Consider the following 18,974-nt stretch of genomic DNA (forward strand, 5'->3'; position numbering starts at 1 on the left):
CTTGGTGCTCAGGTGTGAGCGAGCTCCTCTCTCTCTTCCTTCCCCCCATAGGAGAAGGCAGGATGTCCCCAGGAGGCTCAGCCATCAGCGTGTCCCTCTCCTTGCTACGTGGACCCGAGGCTCCTCCGCGCTGAGCGCGTCCCATCTGCTGCCACGCCCTGAAATCAAACTCAGGTGAAGCAGGCACTGTGCAAACATGTCAGCCCTGCCTCCACCCCTTTCTCTTCTCCCGCTTTCCGCCGCCGCCTTTCTCTCCCAAGTGCACGGGTGCCTCGGTGGATCCGGGTGCTGGAGATCTTCCTCCTCTCCTGTGGGTTCGGAGCGATGAGGAGCCGGGGGTAAGCTCTGTCCTGCCGCTTTGGGGACCCGTGCTGACTTGCCTGCTCGCTTTAAAGCAGAGGCAGTGCTGTCCTAATGGCTGCTGTTCATGCAGTTTGTTCCCTTTCTACCAGGTTTGTCAGTTCAAACCAATGTCTCTGCTCCCCAGTGGGTGTGCTGCTGCAGCTTAACCCCTTCCCTTCGGAGCTAAGCCTCGCTCGCAGCGGAGCGATCCCACGTGCGTTGGCAATGCCAGCCCTGGGCGAGGGGTTCAGGGGGGTCATGCCATCTTTTCCTCTCAAGGGGTGGCAAGAAAATCCGGGGGTTGGATTCCTTTGGGAAGGAGCTTGCTCCATCTTTACTCCTACAGCCCAGCAACGCTGTCCTCCAGTCGGCTTTGCTGCATGGCAGTGGGAGAGTTTCCCTGCAGACCCTTCTTTCTCCTCTCGCTTGGAATTGTCCTCTCCTGGTGGGACTGCCAGTAAGATCTTTTTGCTTTCTGCTGTCTTTTAGGTAGGGCTGTGGTGTGGGTCTGTGGTGTCCGGGCTCTGGCAACGAAACCTACAAATGGCTGAAAACAATGGAGAAGAAAAGTGTTGAATCTTGCAGGGTGATGCTCTTAAACCTCTGGGGCTACGGAGGGGTTAAGATGACTCTGGGTGATGCTCGGGAAAGCTGACAGCATGTCAGGAGCATGCATGCTCATTGCTTTTACGCGAGGCGTAGCAGCATCTCCTCTGAAGCCTGTAACATCCGTGAGGGCCCTCGCCATATCTGATGAAGAAGCCTAATTGACTCGACAATTAAAACCCCTCACGTCTGCTCTCCTGAGCTGGCAGCCGTGCTAGATGCTTTCAGCACACCTCCTGACACACTATGCTGTAGTACTCTGGTGTGTACGGGCGTGTGGGTGTACCCTGGCTATCTGAAAGCTGTCTCATCTCCTCTTGTTTTGGTTATTATCAGCAGTTCTATTGGCTTTTTTTCTTTTTGCCAGGTGCTAACCAGCACACGCAGACGTGCATTTCACCTCACAGCTACAGAAAGCAGTCCTGACCACGTGTGTTTGCTGATGCATCTGTTTTCTTCTTTGCCAGGATGTTCATGCCTTAATGTATTTGGGGACAGAGTACTGAAAAAACCCACAGTACAACAGAAGAGAACTTTGTGGCTGGTGAGTGAGAGCTCCGTGGGGCTGGGGGGTGTCTATAAAATAAGAGGTGCTTGCTGAGTCCTCCCTTGCTTTTCTAAGTGTTGAGTTAGGCTAAAATCTGAGCAGCTGAGCCCCTGTAGAGCTGCCGGGGAAGGAAAAGTTGCTGTATGGCTCTCTCTCAAGCCCCATCCCTTTGAACAGTCTCGTTCCTGATGGTGTGATGAAGCTGCATATTGAATTTGTATTCCGTGCCTCGATCTGCATGTTCTGCCTGCTAAGTGCGAGCAGTGGGTTCTGTACCCAGTAACAACGACAGCTGATCAAACAAGGAAAAGAGCTATCAGCAAGTCGTTTGCTGGATTATTAACTGTGCCTCAAGATGGGCAGGCTGTTCCCCTCACAGGGGCTGTTTTTACAGGGGTAAAGACTCAGCCAGGTTCCAAGTTCTGCACTGCACATCGCCCTGCTCTCCAGCGCCATCGGAGCTGTCGGGCAGAAGTCTCGTTCAGAGCTGCAGGTCAGTTCTGCACACACAGAAGTTAGCAGGAGCAGCTGAAGGTTAGTCAACACGTTATCCTGATGCAGCAGATCATGCCGTGGGAGGCTCTGAACTAGAGGATCAGCTTTCTGGCCTCTCGTGCTTGCTAGGTAGGGTACACGCTGCGCATCACACTGGTAGTGGTGATGACAGATGACATTACATTTACCCCAGGCCAGAGCCATTCCAATTTATGGTGTTAGTAATTAGATTATCTCGTGGTTTATTGACGAACGGAGTGTCGTTGTAGGCAACAGTTTCTTACATTTACTTGTGTAATGAGTGCACCTTGGGTTTTAACACGTGGGAACGTTCGTGCTCATGGCCTCCGCCTTTTCCCTTCCACACTATGCAGAACAGCCAATACTCCCTGGGAGCAGCCTTGCCTGTTACGACTGAAATTTCTCTATCAGCTGGTGCTGTTTAATAGCAGCAGTGAATAGCACCGCATCCAGAGTCAGCCAGGCTGCGTGGCCTAAGCTGCTCTCCTCCCCACGTGTTGGGGCTCCCTGCCCAGGCTGCCGTTTGCTCATCGGCCGTCCCGTGGGCTACAGACCACGTGGGATGGAGGAGCACAGACAGAACCACAGGACGTGGCACCCAGCGTTTCACTGTGCTGTTCCTGATGTGGCCTGCTCCCCAGATGCAGCCTGCTGCGTTGGCTCCTTGCTTTGCCACGTGACCCGATGGGCCAGATGGGGCCCCTTTTTCCCTTGTCCCAACATAACCTTCTGTCTGACACACGAGATGTCATTATTCATCTGGATTTTTGCAGGCAGAGCTCAAAATGTTGATATTCTAATCTTGGTAACATCTTTATGCTGACTTAGAGTGCATCCAGCGCGCGAGAGGCTGAAGCTCCGTCGCTGCGTCCTCCTTTTGGCGCCGCAGTGCTATTTGCTGCCTGCCACCCTCTTACAAACCAGATGCAAACTGGAAAATGCTCACTTCTGATGCATTGCAGTTGAGTTTTGGGTTGTGCCTTCTGTCTGTGCTACTGGTGTTTGCCGTAGCATCTAAACCCACCTGCTGGTGTCGAGATCGAACGGGATCGGAATACATCCCATCTCCCAATGGTGCTGTGTGCCCAGCTTTCCTCTCAGTGGAAGCCAGGGTGTGTTGGGCCTCCCTCTGGCCTCGATACATGGCTAAAGAGCAGCCAGCAGACATACCTGGGAGCCCTTTTAGGTTTGCTGAGCTAGAGCTAACCAGCCAAAAATCGGGCCACATCTTTTTATTTTGAGTGCGTCTCGTCTGTAAACGAGGATAACAATTCATTTTCCCTTCCTTCTGTCTGAAAATTCTGGAGGGTGGAGGCAGTCTTCAGAGCTTGGCTCAGTGGGGCAAGTGAATTTAGCTGTGATTTCTAGGGAGGCTGTAAATAATGGAAAGCTAATGGGGAAAAAAACCCATTAGCATCTGGGACGTGCCTGTACTGGCGACAGAAAGTTCAAGAGGTCTTTCCTTAGCAAGAGCTTTTATGCTCTCCAGAATGATTTTGGTCTGGTACCTAGAGGCGTGTCACTGAGCAGCATCCAAAACAACCTGAATAGATAGGCATCCACTGTGTTTTAGGTTTTGCTTCTCATTTGGGAGCAAGGAAATGGAGCTGGGGGGAAAGAGGCTTTCAGTGTTCAATGGAGGCAGTGCACAAACTGTCAAGCATGGCTGTGTTCTTTTTCTCATTGGTCAAAAAGAAACCTGGCAGTATAACAAAGATGTCTCTCTCTAAGCTTATTTCTAATGTAATATTAATCTGTGCGCTCGTGCGTGTGTTTGAGCAGGATTTAGAGCATTACATCAGTTCACACCAACACACAGCTCTGCTGTCGGGGGCCGTGGGGGTGAGTGGAAGGAAAGGACTCGAAATAGGGGAAGTGATAGCAGCAGGCAAACATCCATTCTTCCTTTAGGGAAGCAAAGTATCTAGCCCAGCATTTTTCAAACTAGTATAGCAGATGAACGTGGCTGGGGCTGCTGGGATAAGGCTCCCTGCTCTTAGATCCCATTTCAGCTTGCAGGCTATTTACCTTTTCTTTCCCCTTTTTGCCCACCCTTCGTTGTCTCTTATGTTTTTTCCCTGCCATATGAGGTCGCTTTTACATTTTGAAGCTCCTTGGGGAAGGACCCTGTTCGTTTTTCCTCGTCTGCAAAAGGCTGTGAATATCTGTGCTTTGTCATAAAGAACGTCAGAGTCCTCAGGAGGGTCAGCGTGAGGGTTTCAGAAGGTATGGAGGGCAGTGAGTGCCATCTGTGCCTCCTCTCATGGACACACTTGTGCACGAGCACAGACACCCGTGCACACAGCTTCCCCTGCACTCGAAACGTGTTGAATTACAGCGACCTGCATAGCAAAATGTGGGAACGCATATCTTTGCCCTTTGAACTGATGGATTCTCTGGGACCCCTTCTGCCTCCAGCCCTAAGCCACGTGTTGCAGCTCCTCGGGTCCTGAGTTCTCCCCTCCCCTGCTCCATCCTCGCTTGTCTGGCCTCCGCTGTCAGCTGGGGGAGTGCTTTGCAGTCGAGGGAGCTGCTTGCTTGAGCCCTGGCTGCTCGTTATCTCTTGCCCAGGGAGGGATGCGGCGAGCTGCGGCCAGATCTGCGAGAGGAGCCGAATAAGCGCCGAGTGAGTTCAGTTGCTGCAGCAAGGAGGGGGAGGGAGAGCTTATTTTTAACTGGAAGCTGCACGAGTGAGGCTGAAGTAGCTCTCTGCTGGTTTAGCTGTCAGCAAGCGTATGTGTGAGTGAACGGGTATGTGCATAGCTAAGTGCAGCGCTCGTATGCCGGCGGGGTGGCAAGTGAGATTAAAGAAGAGTGTGCAAGCCCCTTTGTCTGCTGGTTTGAACTCTTGTGCTGTTAACGAGCAATTCCTGATAATGCTTATCTACTTCTTTTTTTTTGTGCTCCTCCTTGGGCTGCCTGCCTCCCAGTCATTGCTCCGTTCCTAACTCCGATTCCCCTTCTCTTCCATCCCCAATCTTCCCCCCACTTCCTCTCCTAGGAGCCTGACCCTTCTCTCTTCTTGCCCCTCCTTCCCACCGATCCCTCCCCCTGCTCTGGATCTGCTGGCTGTGGGATTTTTTCTCATGCTCACTGGCAGATGTGACAGCTTTCGGATCTGTATCCTCTAGGAACAGCTATATCTGGAGTTGAAAAATCTAACGTGGTTTCCCAGGCAGCAGGAATGGATTGCTGAGAGCATCTCAATCTCCGACTGCTTTTGTCTCATGGTAGTGACTCTTATTATTTCTGTTTGTGACATTTCTTCCAATTGTCAGCAAGGAATGAAAGACTGAAGTCTGGGAGGTTATTATAATATCGGTGTCACGGTATTTGTGTTCTTATATTAAAGGGATGCTGTCTGCCTTTAAGTACAGGTTTGTCTTGATTTGCAAAATCTTTTATGCTTAACGTATTCGTATGAATTTCTTACTGAATTAGGAAAGGCCTGTTTTATGTTTTCTATCTGAACGTTCTGTAGCTGGATGTTGGAAGTAAAAACAAATAGCTCTCGCATGAAAACCACAGGGTGAAAGGAGGCTGCTTAAATACAGACCTCAACGAGATGCAAAACCCACACAGATGATTGGAAATCTGATGGGTTGTAATAACTGCTTTTAATAGCGTGCGAATTTCGTGGATGCAGTGTACCTTTAAACCACCTGTCTGATGTGGCAGTGCCTTTAAGATCAAAGATTGATGCTGGCCACCGAAAGCAAATGTCACCGGGTGCTCGGCGTTGTGTTATATTTGGACTTGATTGCATTTTCTTCTCTTTAAGATGTCTATTATCAGACAGTGAGGCAGATGCAGGCCGTGTCAGCTAGCCACCCTCAAATTGATCATGAACTTAGTAGATGCTGCTTTCTGGGCTTAGTCAGTATGCTTTTGTACGGAGGAACTAAGTGTATTCCAGGTGTTGATTGACAAGTACAGTCATGTAATGTAAATTGACTAATGCACGTTGTTTATGCTTATGCAAACTCATCTGTTGGCATGGGGCTGGGATGTCACCCAGGCTGTAAATCTGAGCGATTTGAGCCTTGTGGTTTAGCTGTGATCATTTGTCTTCTGGATCAGAAGCAATTGATACTGCAAGGGCTAATGGTTGCTGCGTGTTAAAAAGCACATTTTTCAGGACCCCTGGCCACGTGAAGCCATTAAAAAGCAAACTTAAAAGGCAACGTGTGCTGTGCCCTGAATAGAGATAGGGATATCTCAGAATAGAGCTAGGATGAAGCCATGAGACTAGGAGCAGGGGAAGGAAAGATAGAGTTCAAAGCAGTACCGTCGCTGTAACGCCCCTGTTGTGGATCCAAGTAGCTGCCACGACTGCTGTGTGATCAGCAGCTCAGAACTTCAGCTCTGGGTGCAGTACTCCAGGTAGCAGTACTTAATATGCAGCACCCAGGGGGCATTAGAGACATATCACTGTGTTTGAGTAGCTGTGGTGCTGACCTGCAGCACAGCCTCTCTTCCCTTCAGCTCTCCGTAGAGACGTATTTTGGTTTCCATTGGAAAGAGCTTCCAGCCTTGCCTGTACTTTTCTGTGTGTAGTACTCGTGGTCTGCAATGGGCACCATCAGCATGCGAAGACTGTGTTTCACCAGGGCTGGATTGCACGGTTGGGGACGTAGACCTGTGACATAGAAAATCTCCTTCTAGGGGCTGCTGGGCCGTGGTAACCACGTCACAGACTTAGACGACGTGTTTCTGTAGTAAAAGCTAGCAGATTACAACCTCCCTTACTTTATGAATCAATGAACGGCTAGGGGAGATGTTATGGATACAAGACTACGAACGGAGAGTTGTGGGAACCCCTTAACCAGATCGGGGTTGCCATCTTTTCAATGATTTTGTCTCTTCTTTCAGCTGCAGCAGTTCTTTGTCCATTAAACAGGACGTAGGAGAGCTTGCAGGTCATCGTGCCAGCTCCGTTGTTGTCCAAGTGCTGGTCGCTGGAGGGTGATAGGAATACACTGTAATGAGCTGATGTGATGGATAGGTGGTGGTACTGGCTGGGCAGACAGCAGGAGCTCTGATGGCATTGCCTTCCCTCGTTCAGGCATCATGTTCCGCAAGAAGAAGAAGAAACGCCCCGAGATCTCAGCTCCGCAGAACTTTGAGCACCGCGTCCACACTTCGTTCGACCCAAAAGAGGGCAAATTCGTGGGCCTGCCACCTCAGTGGCAGAATATTCTAGACACGCTGAGGCGCCCCAAGCCGGTGGTGGACCCTTCAAGGATCACCCGGATGCAACTCCAGCCTATGAAGGTAAGGGAGGTGGGCTGCTCTTTCCAGTTCCCTGGGTTAGCAGGGTGGGAGCGTTGAGGTGAGAACTTCAGTGCCTGATATGCAGAAGTAAGGATGAAGTCTGTAAGGAATTCAGCGTATGGGAGCGGGCTGCGCTTTGGTAACTCTGTCTTTGAGTCTACAGTAACTTGATCAGAAGTAAGGACAACGGTCTCCTTAGCTGCAGTAGTGCCACTGCTCAAATAACCAGCTTGTCATCCCCGTGGGGGAGCAAATTTGGCTGGTGATTCTGTTGACAGGGAAGCCTGAGTGGGAGAGAGCGGGGTAGCACTAGCTTGCAGTTCATGGATGTCTGAATGAATGAGGGAGAACAGGGAGCACGACTCCACTTGGGTTTGGGGTATTTGTAAATCCTCAAAGGGTTTATAAAACAGCAGTTTGAACAGAAAGTGGGATATAGAGAACAGGAGAATTTCCTTAAGGCCCTTTGGTAATGAGAGAAAGGTACTGACTCTTGCGGATGGGCGAATTCAGGTGGTTGTCTTGCTTGGATGGCTGTTAAAAATGGTCATCAGAAACCTGTGTGCTCCTGAGTGTCTTCAGGGACCTGCTATGTGAAGAGAGGCAGATTCTTACTGACCACTGGGAAAAGGGGGTGATCGATGGTGACAGAATGACCGCGTTTAAAGGCTTGTGGCAACTTGTGTGTTCCCTGTTTAAAAGAAAACAACCCCAAACTCAGCCTCACAAGGGCCTAAAAACTGTGAAAGGTAGGTTATAAAATAGAGATATTCCTACTTGGGTTCCAGGAGGAACTTAAAAGAGAATAGCTGTCTATCTGTTGAACGTACTTAGCCTTTTGTGTACGGTTGCTTAAAGGTTGAGGACTAAATGGGAATATATTTTAGTATAATGCAAGTTCTCATGCAAAACCAAGCCTGCTGTTTAAATGGCTTGAACAGAATGCTGATTTACGAGGGGAAGGTTTGCTCAGGAAGGATGGGCAAAATAAAAAGGGAGGAGGTATTGCCTTTTGTTTTGTGGTGTCCTGAATCTGCTTTGAGGTTCGAAATGCAGTAAGTGATAGAACCAGAGAAGGTGGAAAATAAATAATAGGAGCCCAACTTGGTTAGAGCTCTAATGAGCTTAAACTGCAGGAGGATTGCTCAGATGGGTGGAAACTAGGTCAAGTTAGAAAGGGCAAATAAAAAAGAAATGTATGTAGGGGAAAAAAAAACCTGGAAGGCCAAGGCACAAAGAGAGACGTTCTTCTCAGAGAACATAAAGGGCACTAAGGAACGTCAGAAGTACACTGAGGAGGAGGATGAAGGCAAGAATTTGTTCCCTGCTCGTTTTGGAAGAAAGTTAATAACAGAGGACGCTGAGAGAGATTTTTAATGTTTAATGATTTTTCTTCAGTCGCAATTGAAAAGGTTAACTGTGATTAGCAGGCCGGCACAGTGCGGGCACGGGGAGGGATAAGGGCTCTGCTAGAATAAGAGAGGAACATCTGAGACTTCTTAAGTAAGTTGGATGTTCTCAAGTCAGCTGGGTCCAACAACATTCAAAGAATTACAGATCGGTCAGAATAACTTCCCAGAAAGCAACTGGAACGAATAAGCAAGCCATCTATTTGCAACCACTTCCCACAGATAACAGGGTAAGAGCTGGCAGCCAGCAAGGGTTTATCAAAACCAAGACAGTCGTGTTGAGCAATCGAGTTTCCTTCAATCACAAAGTAAAAGGTTTTGGGTCAGAGTGGAATGGGAAATCTCTCCCGCATCTGGCGTTAGGCTCTTGACACTGTTAACTGTGGCGTTCCCAGAGCAAACCAGACTAATTTTTTTGGTAAGTATGAGGAAAAGTGTGCCTCAAACTGTTCTCTAAGTATCACTGCCAAAATAGAAATGTCCACAGAGATATTAAGTGGAGCTTGTCCCCACTGTGGTACTGATCAGTTCCTCCACCTATGACTGCACACATCGGTGGGCGGCGAAAACTGGAAGGTGTTACAAAGCTTTGAGAACCCAACAGTGTTCAAAAACTGGTTTTCAACTGGTTTTGATATTTTTTCCCCCAGTAAGTCCAAATGCAATCACTCCTTAGACTGCATCCCGTAGGTGATGGCTTTTTTTAAGCTTCAACAAATTCCTGCTCAACGGTGCCAGTCAATAATAAGATTATGTACAAGTATCGAGCACTTATGCATACATTGGACTTCTTGAAGTTTTTCTTTTTTATTTTAATATGCACTTGTGTGTAGCTTGGAAAAGGTCGATTTTCTTTTGAAAGATATCGCTTCTAAATCTCAGTTAGAAGATCTCTGTGAGAGCATTCCATGCAGATTCGGCTCAAGTTTGGCTGTGTACTCATTAATTTGATGTGGCCTTTAAGCATGACTTCAGAAGGGAGATGGAACTGACTTAATGAACAGGCAGCGCAACAGGAGTGGCTTGAGTCTGACTGTAGGAAGTTTTTAACTAAAAGGTGAGGGTGGCACAACAGGACCGAGGAGCAGAATTTCCTGCTACAGGTCTGTTATTGGTTGGGTCATCCTTTCTTCACCTTGTTTGTTTCTTCATCTCCTCTGCCTTTTGTTCCCAGATGCTGAATGAACTAGGTGCTGGTTTCGTTCACCGTGGTGGTGTTCTGGTTTGCACCAGCTGAACGTTGGGCTGGGTGTAATTAATTCAGCATCTTTAGAAAATCCCCAGAGTTCAGTTAGCAAACAGGAGATTGCCATTACTCCAGGGAAGGATTTTCCTCCGGCAGAGATTCGTGAGGGTGTAGGAGGCATTCTATGCTCTGAATTTCTGAAGCTTCCAGCCCTGAAAAAGCTTCTGTAAGCTTTTCAGCTCTAGAATAAGCAAGGTAGAATGCTATATAATATACTGACAGCTTCAAACGTCCTACTTCTATGGTGCTGTGGCTTGTTTGGATGGATGCCTTGTTCTTTATCCTCTGCTTACGAGGCAAATTGTGAGCTGGTGTGACACTTTGTTCGTCGTTTTTAATTATAATAGCTTGGCCAAACAGAGGAGGAATATAGCGTTGGAGTGCTGTGGTCTTCACTGGTCAAGATTAAAATGAATCAGCACAAATGGTAGAGAACCAGGGAGGCTGATTACAACGGCGTTGAGAATGCAACAGAGGAGAGGTGAACCTTAGGCTGGACTAGCAAGGTGACCTTTGCAGTTGGAGGTTGCAGTATGCTGCAGCTTCTTCGGGAGCATAATTCCAGCACAAGAGAGTGGGGAGTGCCAACAGCATCCCAGTTTTGCTCTGATGTTGCAACCGTTAGGGGGGCAAGGGCAGCAGCAGGAGCTGCTGTTCTGAAGGCACCGTGCCACTTCTGCTAAAGAAGTCTGAGTCTGTTTTGGCCACGCAGACAAAACATAACCTTTGTCCCAACGAACTGAACCTCAGATTTTACAGCTCTAACATTTCCACCCTTTCCCTGTGTTTCGCAGACGGTCGTGAGGGGCAGCACCGTGGAAGTGGAAGGCTACATCTCTGGGATACTCAGCGATATCCAGAAGCTTTCTGCCATCAGCTCCAACACTTTGAGGGGAAGGAGCCCCACCAGCAGGAGGAGAGCTCAGTCCCTTGGGCTCCTGGGGGAAGACAGACCCCCGGACATGTATCTTCAGAGCCCTGAGGCAGATTGGGCAGACAAATATGGAAACTACCTCAATTGCAATGGTGGGACCAAGGTGACCCGAAGGCAGACCATGTGGCCAGATTACAAACCCAGGTTGGATGGACAGTCTCACCCCAATGGTATGGTCACGAAAGCTCAGTCCCTTGGGCCTTCCGAGTTCCAGGATGCTGACAGCAGCTGCCTCCAGCGTGCTTCTTGTCTGCAGCACGTGCCAGCTCTGCTGGGAGAGAGCGACAAGATGGGCAAAAGGAGCTTGGAAGAGTGCTGGCCTCAACCTTGCCTGGTACGACAGGCAAACTCGAGGCCCTCAGGAGAAGGCAGCCCCAGCTCCAAATCACGGGAGAACAGCTTGAAGAGGAGGCTGTTACGCAGCGTGTTCCCCTCCTCCAGCAGCTCAAACAAGTCGGGGCCTTCCCTGCATATAAAGGTACAACTATCAGTATTTTTCATTGAGCTCCGTGTTGTCTCTGCAGTTCCAGAGGTTCACAGCTCAAATTTGCAAACACTGTTGTGGGTAATGCTGGAATGAGAATAGCCCTGGCCAGAGGAGACGTGCAGTCCTTCTGAGCTTAGCACAATACACCAGTAGGCACAGCTCAAAATAGCAGCCAGGTCTGCATGGGAAAGCCTTGTTAGCAGTGCTGTGCTTCTGCAGCTAGGTAGGTTGAGAAAGGAGATGGGGATTCCTAACCCCGCTGCCCTGCTGTCATAAAGGCATAACTTCAGTGCAATCGTACTACCAGAAATGTGCTTTTGCCACTTGGGAAATGGACACCATTTACATCAGGAACGCATCGTTTTGCCTGTGCAAAAGTTCGTTGGTGGCAGCCGTATCTGCCAGCTTGCCTAGAATGGGAATGCTGGCATCCATCCTGTTTGACTCACACAGGCCATCAGCTTTTCCTATTGATGGGACAGCTCACAGCCTGCAGGCACCGGGGAGAAGGTGGAGCTCCCCTTCCTTCAGCTTCCTTCAGCCAGGGGTGGGGTGGGACAGCACTGACACTGGAGCTGTGTGCACAGGGGCTGTCACATTCCCAGAGCAGGAAACAATACTGATGTGTGGTTAGCCAAACATGTGTGAGCTTGCATGCGAGTTGTGCCCTTTTGCGTGCTGTAGGTTATATAAACCCCCGATTTTATTTATTTATTTTTATTGTTTTCCTCCTTCCCGAGACAAAACAAGAGTTGGGAAATAGATATTTCATTGCCACCAGCGTGTCTGCACAGGACTGCAGGGGGTGGAGCTGGGAAATGAAGAGGAAGGAACCTCTGACAGTTGCACTGCAGTGTCAGCGCCGACGAAACCGTACGGCCGTGGTCTGTGGCTCTGCTTGTGCACGTGTTGCCATCCTCACAAATCCTTGATTAAGCACCGAGCTGCATAGAAATTAAATTTGAGGCGACTGTTTTCTGGCAGAAAACGAATGTTCTGGGGTCTTAATTGCTCGGTATTTCCAGGGTGAGAATCATAGGACGGCCAGGGAAAGGACCTTGAAGATATGTAGTTTCAGCCCCCTGCTTGTGGGCAGGGTGGCCAACCACTAGAGCTGCCCAGAGCCACATCCAGCCTTGCTTTTTGAATGCCTCCGGGGATGGGGCATCCACAGCCCCTCAGGGCGACCTGTTCCAGTGTGTCACCTCCCTCTGAGCGCTCCAAGATTTCTCCTGCTTGGGAGAAAATGCGGTGCTAGCATGAGAATGCATATCCTGAAGCCACATCCCTGCAGGCTGTGATCTTAGCAGCTCCCATAAACCGGCGGGGTTGGGCCGTGCTTGAGCAGGAGGTCTCCAAAAGGGCCTCCAAAAGGATGCTGCTGATCCAAAGTCATCGAGGGCAGTTTGTGAGCCAGGGACACGACGAGGTGTTGGTGTGGGGCCGGCTGCCTGCAGCTGCTTTGCTGCATGGTGCTTTTCCCCAGAACAGCATTAACTCTGTGTCTGATGGGCAGCAGCGCTCCGCAGGTACTGGCAAAGTGTGCAGAGTGAGTTTTCAGTAGGCAGAGCGTAATTACCCAAAGGGAATTAGGCCAAGACTTCAAAGTGATTTACAGCTTTGGCGTGAATCTTCTTTCCTTTCATATACAGGAAGATCAGAGGCACGGAGGGATAAAGGATTTTCAAACGCTCTGCAACTCGGGTTGCCCCTGAGTTTTGGTGGCGAGGCTGGAATGCTTTTTAACAGGGCCCTTTTTACTGTGGGTTTTACTGTGTGTGTGTTTTGTGGTTGTTGCTGGTTATAAAGTGCGAGCTGATGTCTAGGAGCCTCTCTGCCTCGTTTTGGAGATCCTTAAAGCATAACAACACCCATCCTGCAACTTAACGCTCGAAAATGGACAACGGGCAGCTTCCCCCAGTCACGCAGCGGGTGCTGGAGACAGCAACCTAGAGCTCTTCACTTGGGTGTGCTACCAGATAAGTCAGGTGCAACGTGCAGCCGATGCCTACTGCTTCACGTTCGTTTAACAGCTCTTTGCCTTTCCTCTGCTTTCGTTTCTCCCAAAGCCTACTGCTTTCTTCAGGCCCCAGCAGTGGGGCTCGCCGCGCAGCCCTGCAGCCAAAGCCCAGTCTCTCCCGTCGGATCAGCCCACGTCCGATTTCCCCAGGCTTATTTCGGATGCCAGTACCCCCCAGAAGTCACCCACAGCTGAGAAAGCCACTGCGGTGCCCCAAGGCAGGCCGTCACCGGCCGGGTCCCCCCGAAACCGGCAGACTCAGACCAGCTCCAGCAACCTTCACCTTCCCCAGGACTCCTCTGGGAAAGGGCAGCCGGCGAGCGAGGACCCCGTGGTTGTGACTCACGAGCAGTTCAAAGCTGCCCTTCGGATGGTGGTGGACCAAGGGGATCCACGGACGTTGCTGGAGAATTACATCAAGATTGGTGAAGGGTCCACGGGGATCGTCTGCATCGCTCGAGAGAAGCACTCAGGGCGGCAGGTGGCGGTGAAAATGATGGATCTGAGGAAGCAGCAGCGCCGGGAGCTCCTTTTCAATGAGGTGAGTGTAATAAAGAGGGGTGAGGCTCTGCTGCCCCCCGTATAAGCCGCGGTCGTGGGAGGTGTGGGAGGAGCAAGAAGCATCTTCTTTTCAACAGAACTACGCTAGGTCCGAGGGAAAGCGTGACCGGGGGGGAGGGAGGCAACTGCAGTGTAGTTTGTATGTGCATATTGACTCTGTGCGTAGGGTGAGTGGTGCTTTGGTGATCAGCTGTTCCCTGTGTGGTGTTCCCTCCAGGTGGTGATAATGAGGGACTATCAACACGTCAACGTAGTGGAGATGTACAAGAGCTACCTGGTGGGAGAGGAGCTCTGGGTGCTGATGGAGTTCCTGCAGGGGGGGGCCCTCACTGACATTGTGTCTCAGATCAGGTGAGAAGCGAAACCCAAAACACCAACGCTTTCGTTTCTGCCTCACAGGCAACAGCAGATCGGAGACTTCTGGGAGGAGTAGTTTCCCTCAGAGCTCTCGTGATTACAATGCCCTGACAGTGCTACGCTTCCCCACTGTCATCTGTTGGAAGCACGCAGTGGTACTTCTGGTGGAGAAGGGAACTGTCCCCTTGGATGCCCATCATTCGTTTGTTTGATGACCTTCCCTGTAAAGCACGGTACTCTTAAGAAGTCTTGTTTACTCTCTCCATCACATCTTGGCCAAGAAGCTCACTGAATAGCTATTAAAGAACGCAGATTGTTTGCAGTGGTACGACCTTAGTGAGGTTGAAATGGTGGCTAACTCCTCCAGAAAGGTGCAGCAGAGATCTGGGCTCCCTCCCAAATGTCGCTGCCTAAAGATAGCAACACCTGGACATTCTCCTAAATTTGTTTTTGTGTCCACACCGCCTCATACTCATTAATCCCCAAAATGTTTCTGCAGGGCAAAGGAGTTATTCTCAAATGTCTTCTCTAGAGTCACGCTCACGAGGAGTTCCGGTGATGTCTGTCCAACGGACGACGCAGGGAGCTCCAAAGAAAACTGGCCAAGAACCTCTGTAGAAAAAGCTTCCCTCTTTGTGACAATTCAGAATCTTAATTGAATCACAGAACCAGAAAATGGCTTGGTTTGGAAGGGGCCCAAAGGATCCCTGAGTTCCAACCCCCACCCCGCCACAGGCAGGGCCACCAACCTCCAGAACTGGATTGCAGTTGGGTAGTATTGCTAAAACTGATTGTTCAGAGGCACATCTCAGGGGTGGAGAGACCAGGCTTTCTCTTGTGTGTCTGCTCCCAGACAGGACATAGAATGTTCAGTCCCGAAGAGTGCTGAGTTCTCTGCTGGCATTGCAGAACCAGTGAAACTCCTGCAGCTCGTAGCTTGATGTCTGCAGGGCCAGGAGCCACAGATTAAAAAAATAATAGTAATTCTGGAAAGGCTTGTGAAAGGTTTACGTAGTGAGACTGAATTCCACTGCGGGATGTCAGCCTAGATGTTTTTTCACGAGGCCTTCCTTTGAGCCCTTTAATGAATACTTGTTTTTTCCACACAGTGGAAACAGGATCTTTTATAACCATAACATTTATCCAAAGTGAGCTTCAAACCTTTATCAGTTTTTCACAGGGAGGAAAGCACCCTCGTTCCCCTCATTAACTACTCGCTGAAGGTGATAACTGATTTGCATCTCCAGGAGTCAGCTAATCCCCTCGTGATCTCTCTTACACCATGCAATCGCTTGAGTGAAAGCAGATTCCGAAGGTTACGTGCTGAAAGTATACCTCCTTATCTTCAAGAACCACAGAGTTCAGACGAACCAGCTTTTCTTAGAGCTCAGACACCGAGAAGCAAAAGCACTCGGAGCGTTTCAGTGATTTACAACACTTAGCTTCTATCATTCCTCAGTCTATGTGTGCAGAAAGCCCCCGCCGTGGGGGTGAGTTTTCATTTCTATCCTTTTTCTTCCACTTTGGTCGTGGCGTTGGCATTCCAAGTAGCGAGAGTTGCTGAAGATGAGGTTCTTGGTCTTTGCATGCAGAGTGCTGACAGAAATGACTGAAGTTCAAGACTTGGTGTCTTCCCCTGTTTATTACCTGTATTCCCTTTAGTTAAGCTTTGGACTGTCCAGGTTATCCAGCTGCGTGAAACCGCACGGAGCGGTAACGGCGACCGGGACCTCGTGCTACCCACAAGTGACGGCGCCGTTAAAAAATGATGTCCTTCATTTCAGGCTAAACGAAGAGCAAATTGCAACGGTGTGTGAATCAGTGCTGCAGGCTCTGTCCTACCTTCACTCCCAGGGGGTCATTCACCGGGATATTAAGAGCGACTCTATCCTATTGACACTGGATGGAAGGGTAGGTTTCCTCAGCCAAAACGCTTCCCGTATTCTGCTGTTGTAGCCTTCATCTGCTTCTTTACTTCCTCTCAGTCCTTTGTTTTTATGTCATCCCCTTATTCCTTTTAGCCTTCTTTGTCCTCGGTGCTTCCCACCGTGGAATCGTAGAACGGTTTGGGTGGGAAGGGACCGCGCGGATAACGAATGGTGTTTAAGTTTGGTTGCATTTCTCTTTGCGCAGGTCAAACTCTCAGATTTTGGTTTCTGTGCTCAGATCAGTAAAGACGTACCTAAAAGGAAGTCCCTGGTAGGTACTCCCTACTGGATGGCTCCAGAAGTTATTGCAAGAGTACCGTACACTACCGAGGTAAGGGGCAACTTCCGTCATGTCAGAAGAGGTAGGAAATGGTATTCTGAGGTGTCACAGGGAAGCTGTCTTCGTTAGACTGTAGTGAGGGACCCGAGAGCATCGAGGGATTAATGCTCTACTCTCTCAGTAATGTTTGCCATAGGTGGAGTGGGCGTTGAAACCTTTGTGGGAAGACCTGTTGCTCTGGGCTGTGTGTATAGATGTGTCATTGTCCCCACAGGTGGACATCTGGTCTCTGGGGATCATGGTGATAGAGATGGTGGATGGAGAGCCCCCCTATTTCAGCGATTCTCCAGTCCAGGCAATGAAGAGACTCCGTGACAGTCCTCCTCCCAAACTGAAGAACTTCCACAGGGTGAGCACGTTGTCTTGCAAACCTGATGATTATCATGGGGAAACACACGTACCAGCTGTTCCCCGTAAAGCTGGCTGTGAAAGCAGTCTTGCTAGGGCACGTTTCATGGGGGATCTTCTTTGGCCCTGGTTCCTCAAGCTGCTGCTGACAGCTAGTGGCTGTTTTGGGAAACAGTCCTAATAACGTAAGGTCGCTTGGGCATGAACCTGATGATGCACATCGAAGCTGCTTCAGGTGGAGCCAGTGTTTAATATCTTGCTCATCCTTCAGGGAAGCCAACAGGGAGGCACCAGCTTTCAGGAATGCAAAGGCTGCATTATGGTCAGAGCAAGAAAGCTCAGAGCAAGACAGCAGCTCGTGGAGGATGCTGCAGCTGCTTTGAAGATTAGCTCAGCTTCGTGGTTTCTTACAAACAGCTATCAGTGACATAAGAAATACAGTGATTGCCTTTTGGTCCTCACTTAGGATAAGTCCTCCTTTCATTTCAGTCCAAGCCTCTGAAATCAAATAGCTTCTGCAGCACTCCGGAGCTAACCGGCCTTTCCAATTAATCAGAATATCTTCAGCTGCTGAACCTGAATTATTTAACAGAGCAGACTTCTGAACTAACAGCGTGCTCTCAAGCATTGACAGCTGCTGCCTATCCTATTTGCCTTTGCAACCCTAATTGAAACGTCAGGGTCACGTTCAGGACCCACGTAGGCAGTGTAAAAGCAGTTGTGGTGTAGATCACTTGGAAAGATGACCCCATTGCAGGCTGTGAAAGCCAGAGCCCTTCACGAGGCGAGCTGTGCCTGCAGCTGTCTGGGGAAGCAAGCCCCATCCTCCTCTCTCTCTCTCTGCCTTCTGAATGGGGCTCAGCACTTGCTGTGAATTCAGCCCTCCGTTCTGATTACCCTCAATGGTACACTGAGGTCAGTTACTGTGGTTCGGGGTGCAACAGGCTAAACGGACACCCCTTGGGACGGTCCCTGCTGCTTCTCTGAAGTGTAGGCAGGATTATTGACGGGCTGATAAAGGCAGGATCGTGGTGCTCAGCTGTGTTTGTGCCTCTTCCCTCTGGCCATTCACAGCAGTTGTTCAAAGCGCTCACGAAACAAGCTGCAGTTCACCGTGAACAGTATTTTGTGATCTGCTTCTGAGTTAACCAGAGCTAAGAAAACGCCCCTGGTCTAAAATGGATGCAATTAGTGGCTTTAAAATAAATAAATATATGCCAAGCTCATTTTTTATTCAGTTTTAATGACCCAGAGGATTACTTTCAGCAAGAGATGTGCAGAGCCTTGCAGTGGGTTCTTGAGCCTGGCTACTCAACTGGCTTCAGTGTGCATATTTTAAAGGACAGAGGTGATTCAGTTTTTTTATGAAGGAGCAAGTAAGAAAATGGAAAACAAAATCAGCTTCAGTTTAAGGGCACGGTGCGCATTCATCATGGTGTGCCTCCTTGAAAGTAAACCAGAGCGTGCAGACGTTGTGGCTGCTGGGGGCAGGATGCTGGTACGGTTACTCCGTAGGTGCCTGCTATCTCCTCTTCCATTTCTGTGCCAAGCTAAAGTTGAGCTGAGTGATCCTACCTCAGCGGGCTGTTGTTGAATGTTGCCTCTCCCCGTTACGGGCTTGACTTGGTTGGTTGCTTTTTTCACAGACTTCTCCAGTTCTCAGAGACTTCTTGGAAAGGATGTTGACCCGGGAGCCGCTAGAAAGAGCAACGGCACAGGAGCTTCTGGATCATCCCTTTCTGCTCCAGACAGGGCTCCCGGAGTGCCTGGTCCCCCTCATCCAGCAGTACAGAAAGCGTACCTCTACCTGCTGACTTCACCTGAGGGGAAACGCTGGGAAAAAGTGACACGCACACGCAACAAAGCATCGGGAGACCGGGCGGCGTTGTCCATTGAGCGGTGCTCAGAACTCGGCAGCGGTCTGTTCACAGGGTGAATGTGAACGCTGTCCTTGCGTCCTCAGCCTTCGTGAACTTCTGTTTTTGCTGAAGACAATCAGTGCGTACTAGATCTCCGTAAGACCATGTGTTGTTGTTTTTTTTTTCCTCAAGAGCAACGC

At 49.7% G+C, this 18,974-nt stretch overlaps 1 protein-coding gene across 2 annotated transcripts; it reads left to right on the plus strand.

Annotated features, from left to right (window-relative positions):
* The first annotated feature begins 247 nt into the window (after positions 1 to 247).
* PAK6 (p21 (RAC1) activated kinase 6) lies at positions 248 to 18,760 on the plus strand. Of its 2 annotated transcripts, none has more exons than XM_065755574.1 (10): positions 248 to 338; positions 1,416 to 1,492; positions 7,077 to 7,285; positions 10,735 to 11,352; positions 13,431 to 13,922; positions 14,160 to 14,293; positions 16,084 to 16,210; positions 16,433 to 16,558; positions 16,782 to 16,916; positions 18,562 to 18,760. In XM_065755574.1, exons 3-10 carry the CDS (start codon positions 7,082 to 7,084, stop codon positions 18,727 to 18,729), a joined length of 2,004 nt encoding a protein of 667 aa, XP_065611646.1. In that variant the 5' UTR covers positions 248 to 338; positions 1,416 to 1,492; positions 7,077 to 7,081; the 3' UTR covers positions 18,730 to 18,760. The 2 variants fall into 2 exon arrangements, with proteins under 2 accessions (XP_065611646.1, XP_065611647.1); XM_065755575.1 differs by lacking the exon at positions 248 to 338 and adding an exon at positions 748 to 799.
* Positions 18,761 to 18,974: the final 214 nt, after the last annotated feature.

This window comes from Cyrtonyx montezumae, unplaced genomic scaffold (genome assembly GCF_038088225.1).
Source record: "Cyrtonyx montezumae isolate F1298 unplaced genomic scaffold, pur_monq_1.0 scaffold_10, whole genome shotgun sequence".
In the NCBI taxonomy this organism is placed as follows: domain Eukaryota; kingdom Metazoa; phylum Chordata; class Aves; order Galliformes; family Odontophoridae; genus Cyrtonyx; species Cyrtonyx montezumae.

Coding starts and splice junctions, on each gene's coding strand:
- PAK6 (XM_065755574.1), top strand. CDS start 7,082: ATGTTCCGCAAGAAGAAGAAGAAACGCCCCGAGATCTCAGCTCCGCAG. Junction 13,923..14,159: donor GGGAGCTCCTTTTCAATGAG/GTGAGTGTAATA, acceptor TGTTCCCTCCAG/GTGGTGATAATGAGGGACTA. Junction 16,917..18,561: donor AACTGAAGAACTTCCACAGG/GTGAGCACGTTG, acceptor CTTTTTTCACAG/ACTTCTCCAGTTCTCAGAGA.